At 39.4% G+C, this 15,759-nt stretch overlaps 2 protein-coding genes across 3 annotated transcripts in view; one reads left to right on the forward strand and one right to left on the reverse strand.

Annotated features, from left to right (window-relative positions):
• ANGEL2 (angel homolog 2) overlaps positions 1-3,923 on the reverse strand; it is a 40,284-nt gene extending 36,361 nt beyond the window's left edge. For both annotated transcript variants that reach the window (XM_047704509.1, XM_047704506.1), the window contains exon 1: positions 3,730-3,923. In XM_047704509.1, the coding sequence (XP_047560465.1) occupies positions 3,730-3,757 (28 nt within the window). In that variant the 5' untranslated portion in view covers positions 3,758-3,923. The remainder of the gene's footprint in view (positions 1-3,729) is intronic.
• Positions 3,924-3,941: 18 nt separating this feature from the next.
• Positions 3,942-15,759, forward strand: part of RPS6KC1 (ribosomal protein S6 kinase C1) — a 181,254-nt gene continuing 169,436 nt past the window's right edge. The window contains 1 exon segment of the mRNA XM_047704503.1: positions 3,942-4,209. Coding sequence (XP_047560459.1) covers positions 4,105-4,209 — 105 coding nt within the window. The 5' untranslated portion in view covers positions 3,942-4,104.

Below are 15,759 nucleotides of genomic sequence, written 5' to 3' on the forward strand. Positions count from 1 at the left end.
ATGGCAGGCAGAGGGAGAAGCAGGCTCCCTGCCAAGCAAGGAGCCTGATGCAGGACTTGATTCCAGGGCCATGGGATCATTACCTGAGCTGAAGGCAGACACTTAACCGACTGAGCCTCCCAGGTGCCCCTATAGTATTCTTTTTTGAAATGCTTTTGTTTCAGGCTAAAGCCGACTTCACGAAATAAGTGGTAAATGTTTCCTATTCTACTTTTGGATGAGTTTTGGTAGAACTGATATTCTCTTTTCCTTAAATACTTAGTAGAATTCACCACTGAAGTTATACTGGCTTAGAGTTTTCTTTGTTTTGAATGAAGAATTCAAGTTCTTTGACAGAGATATGGCTAGTTAAATTCTCTTTTTATTTTTTAAATGAACTTTAGTAGTTTGTGTCTTTTAACAAATTTATTCATTTCACATAAGTCATCAAATTTATTAGTATACAGATGTTCAAGGAAATCATTTTCCTTTTAATGACAATAGGATATGTTATATTTTTTATTCTTTTTTTTTTTTTTAAGATTTTTTATTTATTTATTTGACAGAGAGAGAGATCACAAGTAGACGGAGAGGCAGGCAGAGAGAGAGAGAGAGGGAAGCAGGCTTCTTGCTGAGCAGAGAGCCCGATGCGGGACTCGATCCCAGGACCCTGAGATCATGACCTGAGCTGAAGGCAGCGGCTTAACCCACTGAGCCACCCAGGCGCCCCGCTATATTTTTTTATTCTTGATACCTATAATTTGTTTTTCCTTTTCTCTCTTTTTTAAAGATTTTTACTTATTTGACAGAGCAAGAGAGCGCACAAGCAGGGGGAGCTGCAGACAGAGGGAGAGGGAGAAGCAGGCTCCCCACTGAGCAGAGTCTGATGTGCGGCTAGATGCCAGAACCCTGGGAATCATCACCTAAGCTGAAGGTAGATGCCTAACCGACTGAGATATCCATTTTTCTTTTTTCCTGAGCACTTTGGCTAGAAGTTTATAAATTTTCTAGACTTTTTCCCTAAAGAATCAGATTTTGGTTTTTTGATTGTTCTCCATTGCTTTTCTCTTTTCTATTTTACAGTTCTTTTTCTCTATTTTTTTTTCTTCCTTATGCTATTTTTGGGGTTACATTAATCACCTTTTTAAAATTTCTTAAGGTGGAAGCTTAGATCATTGATTCATGACCTTTCTTCTTTTCTACTACAGGCCTTTAAAAGCCATAAATTTACCTCTACGCGCTGTTTTAGCTGTGTCCCACAAATTTCTGGTATGTTATATTCCAATTTTCGTTCAATTCCAAATATTTTTAAAGGTCTGTTGTCAAGGGTTTTAACCCTTGGGTTTTTAGAATTATGTTATTTTCTTTCTAAGAATTCATTAATTTTACAGGTAATTTCTGTTATTAACTTTTATTTAATTTCCAGAGGCCAAAGAGCATATATGATTTATAGTGCTCTTTAACATTTGCAACATTTATTTTATAGCCCAGGATATGTTCTGATTTTGTGAATGTCTTTTGTGCACTTGAAACAAATATGTTCTGCCACTATTGAGTGGGGTGTTCTATAAATACCAATCAGGTGGAGTTGGTTGATAGAGCTTTTCAGGTCTTCTACATCCTTACTAATTTATTTGTCTACTTGTTTTATTAATTACTGTAGAACAGACAGAACAATGGTTTTTGTTTTTTACATTTTTAAGTTGTTATTAGGCACATGCACATTTAAAATTGTTATGCCTTCTTGATTAATTGAACTCTTTATTATTAAGTTTTGTCTCTTTTTTTGGTACTGTATCTTGTTAAGTCTTATGAGTAGTACTCATGGGATATCTTGTTCCATTCTTTTAGCTTTAACCAGAGGCATTCGCTGAATCAAAATTGGAAAAAGTGGGAGAGAGAGTTACTAAGTATGATTCCCAAATACTTCGCTAATGTAAGTAAGTGGAGAATAAAATCAGTCATTGTGATAGGAAGAGGCTTATGCAAAAACTAAAAGTTTGGATTTTAATCTGTTCTGTTTTCAGGGGTAACTGGACATACAGGTAAAGATGTAGGTAATATGCATCAAATCCTAGAAGAGAGATATGCCAATGGATATAGATTTCTAAGTCAATGGGAATAAAGAACAAAGGATCAAAGGCAAAATCCCAAACAGAAGGAACACTAAATCTTCCTAAAAGGAGGAGAAATCAGCAAATGAGACTAAAAAGGAGTGAATGATTCAGAGCATAAAAGAAAAAGCAAGGAGATTGCTGACTCATATACTAAGGACATAAAAGAGTTTTGAAAAGGTGGAAATGGCCAGAAATGTTCGAATTCTGAAAATATTGGTCATTAGAAATTTTTTTCAAAGTAGTTTCATAGTAGGAGTATAGTAGTGAAGGCAGATTGAAGTTAGTATGGTAATGGATGTGTGATTTTCATAAAATGTATAAATGTGTGAATACTGATGCAGATTATTTATCTTAAAAAACATTTCTTATATATTTATTTGAAAGAGAGAGCATAAGCAGGGGATGGGGCAAAGGGAGAGGGACAAGCAGACTCCCTGCTGAGTGCAGAACCTGATGCAGGGCTTGATCCCAGAACCCTGAGATCATGACCTGAACTGAGGTTAAATGCTTAACCAATTGAGTCATCCAAGTGCCTCTGAGGCAGATTATTTTAAAAACAACTTAGACAATCTTGACAATGAGGGAAAGGAGAAAGGAGGAGGAAAAAAGGCAAATGTGATGATGTCCTTTACCCTTATCTCAGCCTAGTCATTCCTATTTCTCTTTCAAGATTCAACCATAGTTTCCCCTCTATTAGAAAACCCTCCATTCTGAATATAATGTAGCCTACAGCACTCCATAAATTCATTTGTCATGGTACTTACAACATGTTTTTTCCTACTAGATAGGACTTGACGGCAGGGACTCTGTAAGTCCAGTGATTAATTAGCATAATGTCTGGCACAAAGTATGTGAATTCAGGTTTAATAAATGAGTGATCGATCGATTGAGGCATATGCAGGTTGGGAAGAAGGAGTCAGTGGTGAGGAAGAGATTAAAGGTACTGAAAGCAGAGTTTAGATGTCACTGATGGAACAATGCCTTTAGGTCTGCAAAAGGGGATGGGTTTCAGCACACAGGCAGAGTGATTAGTCTTAAAAAGTGAGGAAGGGATATGTTCACATCTCTTAACAGAATAGAAATGTGAGATTAAAGTGTTTGTACTAAAAGCTCCTTCCTCCTTCCCCTCCAAGAAAGGCGGGAAAAACACTAAGAGGAACTGAGAACTGAGGAGATTAGCAAAGACTTGGAACGAATGTTAAGAGGAATGAGAAAATCCTGATCAAGAAAGGTAAAGGCATTGCCAAACACTGGATAAAAACCAACTGAACGGGAAACTCTCTCTTCATAGTAGCTTTCAGAGATCGTGTGTTTTTTTTCTTTTTCCCCCAGTTAGACGCAATTTCCAGCTTTTAGAATCCGAGAGGATGAATTTTAAGATTGATACAGGGTTGAGGGCTGTTGTGGAGGTTGAAAGACAAGTGCGCAGGTGGACGGATTTGTTTTAGAAAGAAGGAAGGGTTATGTCTGTCGCAGTTCAGATGGTGTTGTGGGTATTTAAAATGATAGGCCGTGAGCGAAGAAGGAAAGAAGATGCTAGGCTGGGCAATCCCTCCATCCCTTTAGGGCTCCATCTAAGTTTGTACACGGGCGGGGCGGGGCTGGGGGAGGGTGTGGAGCGCCAAGGTCTCACCTGTGTGTCCGGCTCTAACAGCGCTCATAACATCTAGAAGGTGTCGGAGCTAACGCACAGAGACTTAGTGGAGAAGTCTCAGCTTCCGCAGTGACGACAGCGGCGGTGCGACCACTTGATCCTTGTCCCCTTGCCACGCGCAAGCCGGGCTGGGGGGTCAGCTTTTAGCGTGGAGTCTTCCCTCCCCCAGGACGCCGGAAGCGGCCTGACCCGGAAGCTTCTCTGCCGAACCGGAAGCAGAGCCGCGCAGCGACCGGCCGCCGTGGAGCCACCGCCCCCTCTCCGCTTCGCTTCTGTTTGGGGAGCCCGGACCGCGGTGGCGCCGGGTTGCCCTGATGGTCCCCGGCCAGCGGCGGCGGCAGAGGCGGCGGGAGGATGATCTCTCCCCGGGAGCGAGGTGCCGACCTGGCCCGTTTCTACACTGTCACGGAGCCTCAGCGACATCCAAGGGGCTACACGGTGTATAAGGTCACCGCCCGGGTGAGTGCCAGTGTCGGACGGGCATAGAACCCTAAGTTGGGGCATGAGGGACTAGAGTATGGACCCTGGTTTGGGGGTACCTGACCCTGGGTCAGAGCCTGGGGTGGGAGTGGGTGCGCCCAGTGCCTGGACTTGCGTCGGCGGTGGGGACTTCTGGAAGACTGGGGTAGGGACTGAGAGTATTGGATGCTCGAGACTCTGCTGTAGAAGGTTGCGTAGTGCCTTCTTTCCAGGGTGGGGCAGGCGTTGATGGTTTTAAATGGATGACTCAGACCCTGGCCCAATAGTACTTTCTGAGGCTGAAATCAGCAGAAGTGGTTTTGCTTGCTTCCCCGGGATAGGGTAGATTGGAAAACTAATTTATGTATTATTTGATTTATGTAATAAAAGATATTTCTTCCCTTGACCTTTCATACAGTGTCAGAATTGCAGTGAGGCAGACAGACTCTTGAGAAGGATGTCACTGTTAGGGTCACCAGCCTAGGCCCTCTGTGTCTGGCTGTGTCATTTTGCCCGAGATTTTCATGATTGGCAGTGGTAAGAAACACAGGAGAAATTCTACTGGGAGTGTATTGTGTGAGTTGTTTGAGGGCCTTTTTAAAAGGTGTGAGGCTCCTTTACATCAACTAACCAATTTTTAGTACCTACTTTGTTCATGTTTTATTGCTTTTGCCTTGAGTTTTAAAGAGAATTTGCATCTCTCTTCTTGGAAAAGAATAACAAAAATAAGTCTGAATGTTTGTAACGTATGTATGTATATATGAGTATGTGTGTATATTAGGCATGTTGTACGTATTATCCAACGGAATCCTACTTTTATTTTATTTATTTATTTTAAGATTTTTACTTATTTATTTGACAGACAGAGATCACAAGCAGGCAGAAAGGCAGGTGGGGGTGGGGTGGGGTGGAAGCAGGCTCCCTGCCGAGCAGAGAGCCTGATGTGGGGCTCAATCCCAGGACCCTGAGATCATGATCTGAGCTGAAGGCAAAGGATTAACCCACTGAGCCACCCAGGCACCCCCAGAATCCCAGTTTTAATGATGAAGAAACTGAGGTTCAAGGAAGTTTCATAACTTGACCAACTTTACATCATAAGGCAGGTGCACATGGGGGATTTGAGACCAGTACTGCATAACTCCAAGTTATATAAAAAGTTAAGAATTAACTTTATCATTGTCATTAGTTGTTAAAAAAGAGACACAGATAGTAGTAATAGTGCAACGTACATTTGGAGGATGGTATATTCCTGTGTGTTGGAGAGCTCAGGAAGTAGGATTTGAGAAGAACCTTAAAAGTTAGATAAACAGAGTTTGGGGCATGAAAGTGGTACATGGTTTATGGAAATGGCCCACAGTTCAGACAAATATGAGAAGATGGGAGGAGCAAATTTATTTAAGGATAAGACCAAGCCTGGTTCTCTCAGAGGGTTGTACTGAGAATTGAGTGAAATTTGTTACTCCTCCCACTATGCAAATAAGGTTATTATATAGGTGGGCGTGTTAGTTTCAGATTAAGAAAATTTTTCAGATTAAAATTAAGGCACCCTTATTATACCACTCTTGAAACCTTTCTACTTATTGGGCCCTTCAAAATCTAGACTTAGTTTCCTACACTCTTTATGGAATTAGAACAGTTTTCAACATACATAGTGTTCCCTTCACAGCACCGTATTTATTCCTTATGATAACACCACAGTTATACTGTATTAATCTGTTTACATGTCTTTGTCTCTTAGTAGATTTATAGTAGGTCTCAATCATTGGTATTTATTTCCTTTTATATCACCTATGGCAATGTATGGCGCACAGTGTTGAAAAAAATATTGTTGAATGTTTTCCTCCCCACTCTAGGCAGCATTCCCAATAAATGTTTAGTTCCAGGCACTAAGTACTATGAGGAATACAAGGCTGAAGAAAGCATGTACCTTTCATTCAAGGATGTTCACAGTAGAAGAGAGTTAACTGGGCTTAAAGAAGTGTAGTAAAAGGGATGCCTCGGTGGCTCAGTTGGTTAGGCGATTGCCTTCGAATCAGGTCATGATCCTGGAGTCTGGAGATCAAATCCCCCATTGGGCTCCCGGCTCCACGGAGAGACTGCTTCTCCCTCTGACCTCCCCTCTCAGGCTCTCTGTCTCTTTCTCTCTCTCTCAAATAAATAAATAAAATCTTAAAAAAAAAAGCGAGGTACAAGATGGAAAATGTTAAATGTTGTGAGAGACTACAGAAAAGAGCTATGGGATTTCAGAAGAATGAGAGATAGCTCTGGCTCATGGGATCAGGGATTAGATGGCCAAGCCAGACAAGTGGGATGAAAAGGGCATCGTAGGTAGAAGAGTGAATGGGAAGAATAGAGCCCATAAAGGCCTGAAGGTGTGCATGTGTGTGGATCTTGATTGAATAGGAAACACTGAGTATGATTTTTATTTTATTTTATTATTTTTTATATTTTATTTGACAGACAGAGATCACAAGTAGGCAGAGAGGCAGGCAGACAGAGACGGGGAAGCAAACTCCCTGCTGAGCAGAGAGCTTGATGCGGGGCTGGATCCCAGGACCCTGGGATCATGACCTGAGCCGAAGGCAGAGGCTTTAACCCACTGAGCCACCCAGGCGCCCCAACACTAAGTATGATTATTAATTGTAGTCTTACTTCATAGAAGGAAAGGTTAACCTAATTTACGTCTCAAATATCTTTTCTTAAGCTGTGAACTAATTTTTATGACAACAGTTATGACCATGTAATTACAATATGAAGTAGCACGTTGCCTTAGAAGTAACCAAATCTGTAAAATATGCATGCTACATATTGCTGTGGTTATTTGAACTGGGAAATTGCTTACGTTGTCTTTTTTCTCCTTGTAAATGGCTGCTTCCTCATTTTTTTGTTTTTGTTACAGAGTTTGTTTTTTCAATTTTAAGGCTGAGGGTCCACACGGAGATATACTATTAAAAAATAACTATAATTGACATTATAAAACAAGTGAGATATTTATTATTTTTTGAAACTTAAGGAGAAAAATATCTTTCCTCAGGAGAATTAACCAAGTAAGTAGTGCTCCCTTGAGAGAACTTCATGAGGTAAAGATTAGGGATGTCTTCTTAATGTTTCTTACTAGTGATTACTTCTAGTCATAAGGAATAGTCCCTATGTTCTTGGACCTTACAGCATTCTTTATGCAGAAGTAGAAGTAGAATCATGGGAAATACCACTGTTAAATTTTAGGTAGCATAAGAGCCCTCATCTTTTAAAACCTTTGCATTTCTCTGGAACCTAGCAGGCTTGGATTACCTTATGGCTGGTTTCAGGCTTGCTAACAGATTTCTTAGTTAATTCTGTGTTGTTTCTGAATTTTTTTTATCTGGAGTATTTCTGTTAAGAATTAGAAAATTCTTTTATAGATGTCCTTTGATTCTTTAAAGAAGACACAGACATAAAAGAGCCATTAGTGATGTTTCTGGTTGTTTCATTGTGCTGCATTTACAAAACTCTTCCTGTAATACAGATTTCTCAACAGCATTAAGTGAATGGTAATTCTTGGCCTGTATTCTTTCCATGAATTTGGAAAGAAAAAGATAACGCTTTAATTTTTAAATGGCAGTGTTGCCTTATGACTACATTTTGTCTATATTGAGGCATACTTTATGTACAGCTAAGCTCGTCAATTTTCAGTGAGCATTTTGATGAGTTGTGACAAATGTGTATAGTTGTGTAACCACTGCCATAGTCCTCACTGCAGAAGTTCCCTTATGCTCCTTTGCATTCAGTTCCCTCTTCCACTCTATCCCTAGGCAACCACTGATCAGTTTTCTGTCACTATAGATTAGGTTGTATTTTCTAGAATTTGATATAAAAGGAATCATACAGTATGCATTTTTTTTTTTTTTTTTTTTTGGTCTGGCTTCTTAACTCAGCATGATTACTTGAGATTCATCTATGTTGTTGTGTGTTTTTATTCTCTTTTATTGTTGACCAGTATTTCATTGTATGGTTATACTACAGTTAATCCATTCTGTTGATGAGCATTTGGATTTTTTCTGATTTTGGTTCTTATGAATACAATTATCATGAACATTTGTATAGAAGTCTTTGTATAGACATTTGCTTTCATTTTTCTTGATGACACACAGCCTTGTTTACTGTAGCTTTATACTAACATCTGGAAATTAGGTTCTCTTTCTCCAAATTGTTTTGACTGTTCTAGATTGTTTGCATTTTTGTATAAAGTTTAGAATCAGTTTGACAGATTCTGAAGACATGCCTACCCATATTTTGATTGGCGTTGTGTTGCGAATACAGATCAGCTTCTACAGAAGAAGATGTTTTAGCAACATTGATATCTTAGCAATTTCGAATCTTCTGATCCATGAACATGGATCTTCCATTTTTTAGCTCTTTAAGCAGTGTTTTCTAATTTTCAGTGTGCAAGTCTTATGCATACTTAAAGCAATTTGGGTGTTTTTTCAAGCTGTGAGAATACGTAAGTCCACTTTTTTTTATAAAACATTTTCATTCACTTATTTGAGAGAGAGAGAGAGTGACTACAAGCAAGGGGAATGGCAGAGGCAGAGGGAGAAGGAGAAGCAGACTTCCTGCTGATCAGGGAGCCTGATGCGGGACTTGATCCCAGAGCTGAAGGCAGATGCTTAACCCACTGAGCCATCCAGGCGTCCCTGGAATGCTCGTCTCTGCGTTGGTATCAATACTCATCTGAAGTGTCAGCTCCTGCCCTGTGTTTCCCAGGAAGCCTTTCTTAGGTGTGGAACTCCATGTGTATTATATATTCCTCTGTTAAAGCCTTTATCATAATGTACTTGTTTGCTTCCTTCTTTGAGGGCAGACTGCCTTTTTAACTTTGTATTCATGGTGCCTAGCACAGAGCTGGAGGATAGCAGGGATTTGAGAGAAGGATGGAAAGAGGCAACATTTTTCTTTTTAAGTGTTCCTTTTTAAATCAATATGTGACTTGTTACATATTTCTGTGGATTTTTACACAATAGACTCAAATATCTACCATCATCATCAGGAAACAAAAATTCCATCATCCCCAAACACTCCCTCATGCTGTCCCTTTACACACTCTCCTCCCCGCCTCTTAGCCCCTTGATGACCACTGATCCGCTCTCTACCACTCTACTTCTGTCTTTCTGAGAATGTTGTATGAATAGAATCATCCAGTGTTTAACCTTTTGAGATCGTCTTTTCCCATTTTTTATTGGATTGTTTCCTGTTGAATTTTGGGATTTTATATTTGTTCTGGATGTAAGTTTTTTGGTCAGATATGTGATTATCTGTTTTCTCCTAGTGTATAGCATATCTTTTCATTATTTTAACTTTCACAAAGCAAAAAGTTTCAATTTTGGTGAAATCTCTTTTTTCTTATATGAAGTGTGCTTTTAGTGTTATATCTAAAAATTCTTTATTAACCCCAGGTCACAGAATTTCCCCCCAGTGTTTCATTTGAGAAGCTTTAGTGTTTTGCATATAACATTTAGCTCTGTGATCCATTTTGAGTTTATTTTTGTATAAGGTGTGAAGTTTAGGTAGAACATGCATATGGATGTTTAATTGCAATAAAACACTTTATTTAAGAGGCTAGCCCTTTTTTTATTTAATTGTTTTTGCATCTCTGTCAAAAATCAATTAGTAGTATGTGTGTGGATCTGTTTCTGGATTCTGTGTTTTGTTTCATACCACACTGTCTTGAACAAGAGTGATGAAAGTGAACATCTTTGCCTTGTTCTGATCTTAGGAGGAAAGCATTCAGTCTTTTTCTCTTCAGTATGATATTCACGGGGCGCCTGGGTGGCTCAGTGGGTTAAAGCCTCTGCCTTTGGCTCGGGTCATGATCACAGGATCCTGGGATCAAACCCCCACATCGGGCTCTCTGCTCAGCAGGGATCCTGCTGTATGTGAAAAATGTTAGTAAGTAGGCTTTTTTTTTTTTTTTTTTTTTAAGATAGAGGATGTGAACAGGGGTAGGGGTGGCAGGTGAGGGAGAAAGAGAATCTCAAGCGGACTCTGCACCGAGAGTGGAGCCCTAGGTGGGGCTCCATGTTATTATCCTGAAGAAGACATGACCAGAGCTGAAATCAAAGAATTGGATGCTTAATCGAATGAGCCACCCAGGTGCCCCTAGTAAGCAGGTTTTAAAAAATTCAAGCCAATTCTGTTTTCATTTTGTGTGTTGACAGCTTACATGTTCAGATAGTAAGATTTTGTGTTAAACTGCAAACTTTTAACAGTAATGATTTTGATTTTCCTTGAAATTAGATTGGAAAACAGTTTACCTTAGAGTAGTGCCATTACAGTTGGTAAATTTGAAGTGAGAAGTACAACTTAACATTTACTGAATATCCAAAGGTAGCTTGCTGTTATAGTTTCTTTATTCTCTCTTTAGATTTTGGGATTTTAATGATGTAGAAAGCAATCATTCCTTTCAACATACTACTTTTATAAAAACTTGTTAGAAAGTGGAATGTCAAAATTTTTCCCATTGATATATCTGTCTTACGTGGAAATTCTTTCATTCCAGAGAGCTAAACAGTGTTGTAAAATATCTAATTATGGTGTGTGCAGGTGCTGTCTCTTGGGTCTAGACTACCTGGCTGGCGGGTGATTAACCATCCCAAATATTCTTGCCAACCAGTGACCCCTGCAGCTCTGCAGGGAAAAGAGGGAGAGGAACGGAGATGCAGGTGATGGGGTAGGAGGGAGGTTGAGTTTGCTAGGAGGACACATGCCTACGGGAACTGAGCACTTTGAGGTACCTATTATTTTTGTCAGAGGGTGTGTGTGTGTATGTGTGTGCACGTGCATGTGTGCGTGTGTGTGTGTTTGCATGAAATGCAGTTTAAAGATGTAAATATGTTTGTATGAAAGTGTAGATTTTATAAAGTCAAATGTGTGAAAGTCAGAATTGTGTGCATCACCACAATGGGAAATGTTCACTGGTTTTCCAGGAGTTATCTTTCAGTCTTCTGAAGAAGACAGTTGTTTTGTGTGAATCTGAGTTAAGAGGGTGATTTCAAATCATAATTATGATGGTAATTATATAAATGAGTATTTTAGACTTGATTTTTAAAAAAAAATTTTTTAAGATTTTTTATTTATTTTATTTATTTATTTATTTTTAATTTTTTCAGCATAACAGTATTCATTATTTTTGCACCACACCCAGTGCTCCATGCAATCTGTGCCCTCCACAATACCCACCACCTGGTGCCCCCAACCTCCCACCCCCCACCCCTTCAAAATTCCCAGATCGTTTTTCAGAGTCCATAGTCTCTCATGGTTCACCTCCCCTTCCAATTTCCCTCAACTCCCCTCTCCTCTCCATCTCCCCTTGTCCTCCATGCTATTTGTTATGCTCCACAAATAAGTGAAACCATATGATAATTGACTCTCTCTGCTTGACTTATTTCACTCAGCATAATCTCTTCCAGTCCCGTCCATGTTGCTACAAAACTTGGGTATTCATCCTTTCTTTCTTTCTTTTTTTTTTTTTTTTTTTTTTTTTACAGCTTTATAAACATATATTTTTATCCCCAGGGGTACAGGTCTGCGAATCGCCAGGTTTACACACTTCACAGCACTCACCATAGCACATACCCTCCCCAATATCCATAACCCCACCCCCTCTCCCAACCCCCTCCCCCCATCAACCCTCAGTTTGTTTTGTGAGATTAAGAGTCACTTATGGTTTGTCTCCCTCCCAATCCCATCTTGTTTCATTTACTCTTCTCCTACCCCCTTAACCCCCCATGTTGCATCTCCTCTCCCTCATATCAGGGAGATCATATGATAGTTGTCTTTCTCCGATTGACTTATTTCGCTAAGCATGATACCCTCTAGTTCCATCCACGTCGTCGCAAATGGCAAGATTTCATTTCTTTTGATGGCTGCATAGTATTCCATTGTGTATATATACCACATCTTCTTTATCCATTCGTCTGTTGATGGACATCTAGGTTCTTTCCATAGTTTGGCTATTGTAGACATTGCTGCTATAAACATTCGGGTGCACGTGCCCCTTCGGATCACTACGTTTGTATCTTTAGGGTAAATACCCAGCAGTGCAATTGCTGGGTCATAGGGTAGTTCTATTTTCAACATTTTGAGGAACCTCCATGCTGTTTTCCAGAGTGGTTGCACCAGCTTGCATTCCCACCAACAGTGTAGGAGGGTTCCCCTTTCTCTGCATCCTCGCCAGCATCTGTCATTTCCTGACTTGTTAATTTTAGCCATTCTGACTGGTGTGAGGTGATATCTCATGGTGGTTTTGATTTGTATTTCCCTGATGCCGAGTGATATGGAGCACTTTTTCATGTGTCTGTTGGCCATCTGGATGTCTTCTTTGCAGAAATGTCTGTTCATGTCCTCTGCCCATTTCTTGATTGGATTATTTGTTCTATGGGTGTTGAGTTTGCTAAGTTCTTTATAGATTTTGGACACTAGCCCTTTATCTGATATGTCATTTGCAAATATCTTCTCCCATTCTGTCAGTTGTCTTTTGGTTTTGTTCACTGTTTCCTTTGCTGTGCAAAAGCTTTTGATCTTGATAAAATCCCAAAAGTTCATTTTTGCCCTTGCTTCCTTTGCCTTTGGTGATGTTCCTAGGAAGATGTTGCTGCGGCTGAGGTCGAAGAGGTTGCTGCCTGTGTTCTCCTCGAGGATTTTGATGGATTCCTTTCTCACATTGAGATCCTTCATCCATTTTGAGTCTATTTTCGTGTGTGGTGTAAGGAAATGATCCAATTTCATTTTTCTGCATGTGGCTGTCCAATTTTCCCAACACCATTTATTGAAGAGGCTGTCTTTGTTCCATTGGACATTCTTTCCTGCTTTGTCGAAGATGAGTTGACCATAGAGTTGAGGGTCCATTTCTGGGCTCTCTATTCTGTTCCATTGATCTATGTGTCTGTTTTTGTGCCAGTACCATGCTGTCTTGATGATGACAGCTTTGTAATAGAGCTTGAAGTCCGGAATTGTGATGCCACCAACTTTGGCTTTCTTTTTCAATATTCCTTTGGCTATTCGAGGTCTTTTCTGGTTCCATATAAATTTTAGGATTATTTGTTCCATTTCTTTGAAAAAAATGGATGGTACTTTGATAGGAATTGCATTAAATGTGTAGATTGCTTTAGGTAGCATAGACATTTTCACAATATTTATTCTTCCAATCCAGGAGCATGGAACATTTTTCCATTTCTTTGTGTCTTCCTCAATTTCTTTCATGAGTACTTTATAGTTTTCTGAGTATAGATTCTTAGTCTCTTTGGTTAGGTTTATTCCTAGGTATCTTATAGTTTTGGGTGCAATTGTAAATGGGATGGACTCCTTAATTTCTCTTTCTTCTGTCTTGTTGTTGGTGTAGAGAAATGCAACTGATTTCTGTGCATTGATTTTATATCCTGACACTTTACTGAATTCCTGTACAAGTTCTAGCAGTTTTGGAGTGGAGTCTTTTGGGTTTTCCACATAGAGTATCAATATCATCTGCGAAGAGTGATAGTTTGACTTCTTCTTTGCCGATTTGGATGCCTTTAATTTCCTTTTGTTGTCTGATTGCTGAGGCTAGGACTTCTAGTACTATGTTGAATAGCAGTGGTGATAACGGACATCCCTGCCGTGTTCCTGACCTTAGCGGAAAAGCTTTCAGTTTTTCTCCATTGAGAATGATATTTGCGGTGGGTTTTTCATAGATGGCTTTGATAATATTGAGGTATGTGCCGTCTATCCCTACACTTTGAAGAGTTTTGATCAGGAAGGGATGCTGTACTTTGTCAAATGCTTTTTCAGCATCTATGGAGAGTATCATATGGTTCTTGTTCTTTCTTTTATTAATGTGTTGTATCACATTGATTGATTTGCGGATGTTGAACCAGCCTTGCAGCCCTGGAATAAATCCCACTTGGTCGTGGTGAATAATCCTTTTAATGTACTGTTGAATCCTATTGGCTAGTATTTTGGCGAGAATTTTTGCATCTGTGTTCATCAAGGATATTGGTCTGTAGTTCTCTTTTTTGTTGGGATCCTTGTCTGGTTTTGGGATCAAGGTGATGCTGGCCTCATAAAATGAGTTTGGAAGTTTTCCTTCTATTTCTATTTTTTGGAACAGTTTCAGGAGAATAGGAATTAGTTCTTCTTTAAATGTTTGGTAGAATTCCCCTGGGAAGCTGTCTGGCCCTGGGCTTTTGTTTGTTTGGAGATTTTTGATGACTGTTTCAATCTCCTTACTGGTTATGGGTCTGTTCAGGCTTTCTATTTCTTCCTGGTTCAGTTGTGGTAGTTTATATGTCTCTAGGAATGCATCCATTTCTTCCAGATTGTCAAATTTGTTGGTGTAGAGTTGCTCATAGTATGTTCTTATAATTGTCTGTATTTCTTTGGTGTTCATTGTGATCTCTCCTCTTTCATTCATGATTTTATTTATTTGGGTCCTTTCTCTTTTCTTTTTGATAAGTCTGGCCAGGGGTTTATCAATCTTATTAATTCTTTCAAAGAACCAGCTCCTAGTTTCGTTGATTTGTTCTATTGTTTTTTTGGTTTCTATTTCATTGATTTCTGCTCTGATCTTTATGATTTCTCTTCTCCTGCTGGGTTTAGGGTTTCTTTCTTGTTCTTTCTCCAGCTCCTTTAGGTGTAGGGTTAGGTTGTGTACCTGAGATCTTTCTTGTTTCTTGAGAAAGGCTTGTACCGCTATATATTTTCCTCTCAGGACTGCCTTTGTTGTGTCCCACAGATTCTGAACCGTTGTGTTTTCATTATCATTTGTTTCCATAAATTTTTTCAATTCTTCTTTAATTTCCTGGTTGACCCATTCATTCTTTAGAAGGATGCTGTTTAGTCTCCATGTATTTGGGTTCTTTCCAAATTTCCTCTTGTGATTGAGTTCTAGCTTTAGAGCATTGTGGTCTGAAAATATGCAGGGAATGATCCCAATCTTTTGATACCGGTTGAGACTTGATTTAGGACCAAGAATGTGATCTATTCTGGAGAATGTTCCATGTGCACTAGAGAAGAATGTGTATTCTGTTGCTTTGGGATGAAATGTTTTGAATATATCTGTGATGTCCATCTGGTCCAGTGTGTCATTTAAGGCCTTGATTTCCTTGTTGATCTTTTGCTTGGATGATCTGTCCATTTCAGTGAGGGGAGTGTTAAAATCCCCTACTATTATTGTATTATTGTCGATGTGTTTCTTTGATTTTGTTATTAATTGGTTTATATAGTTGGCTGCTCCCACGTTAGGGGCATAGATATTTAAAATTGTTAGATCTTCTTGTTGGACAGTTCCTTTGAGTATGATATAGTGTCCTTCCTCATCTCTTATTATAGTCTTTGGCTTAAAATCTAATTGATCTGATATAAGGATTGCCACTCCTGCTTTCTTCTGATGTCCATTAGCATGGTAAATTCTTTTCCACCCCCTCACTTTAAACCTGGAGGTGTCTTCGGGTTTAAGATGAGTTTCTTGTAGGCAACATATAGATGGGTTTTGTTTTTTGATCCATTCTGATACCCTGTGTCTTTTGATTGGGGCATTTA

This window comes from Lutra lutra, chromosome 15 (assembly GCF_902655055.1).
Source record: "Lutra lutra chromosome 15, mLutLut1.2, whole genome shotgun sequence".
In the NCBI taxonomy this organism is placed as follows: Eukaryota; Metazoa; Chordata; class Mammalia; order Carnivora; family Mustelidae; genus Lutra; species Lutra lutra.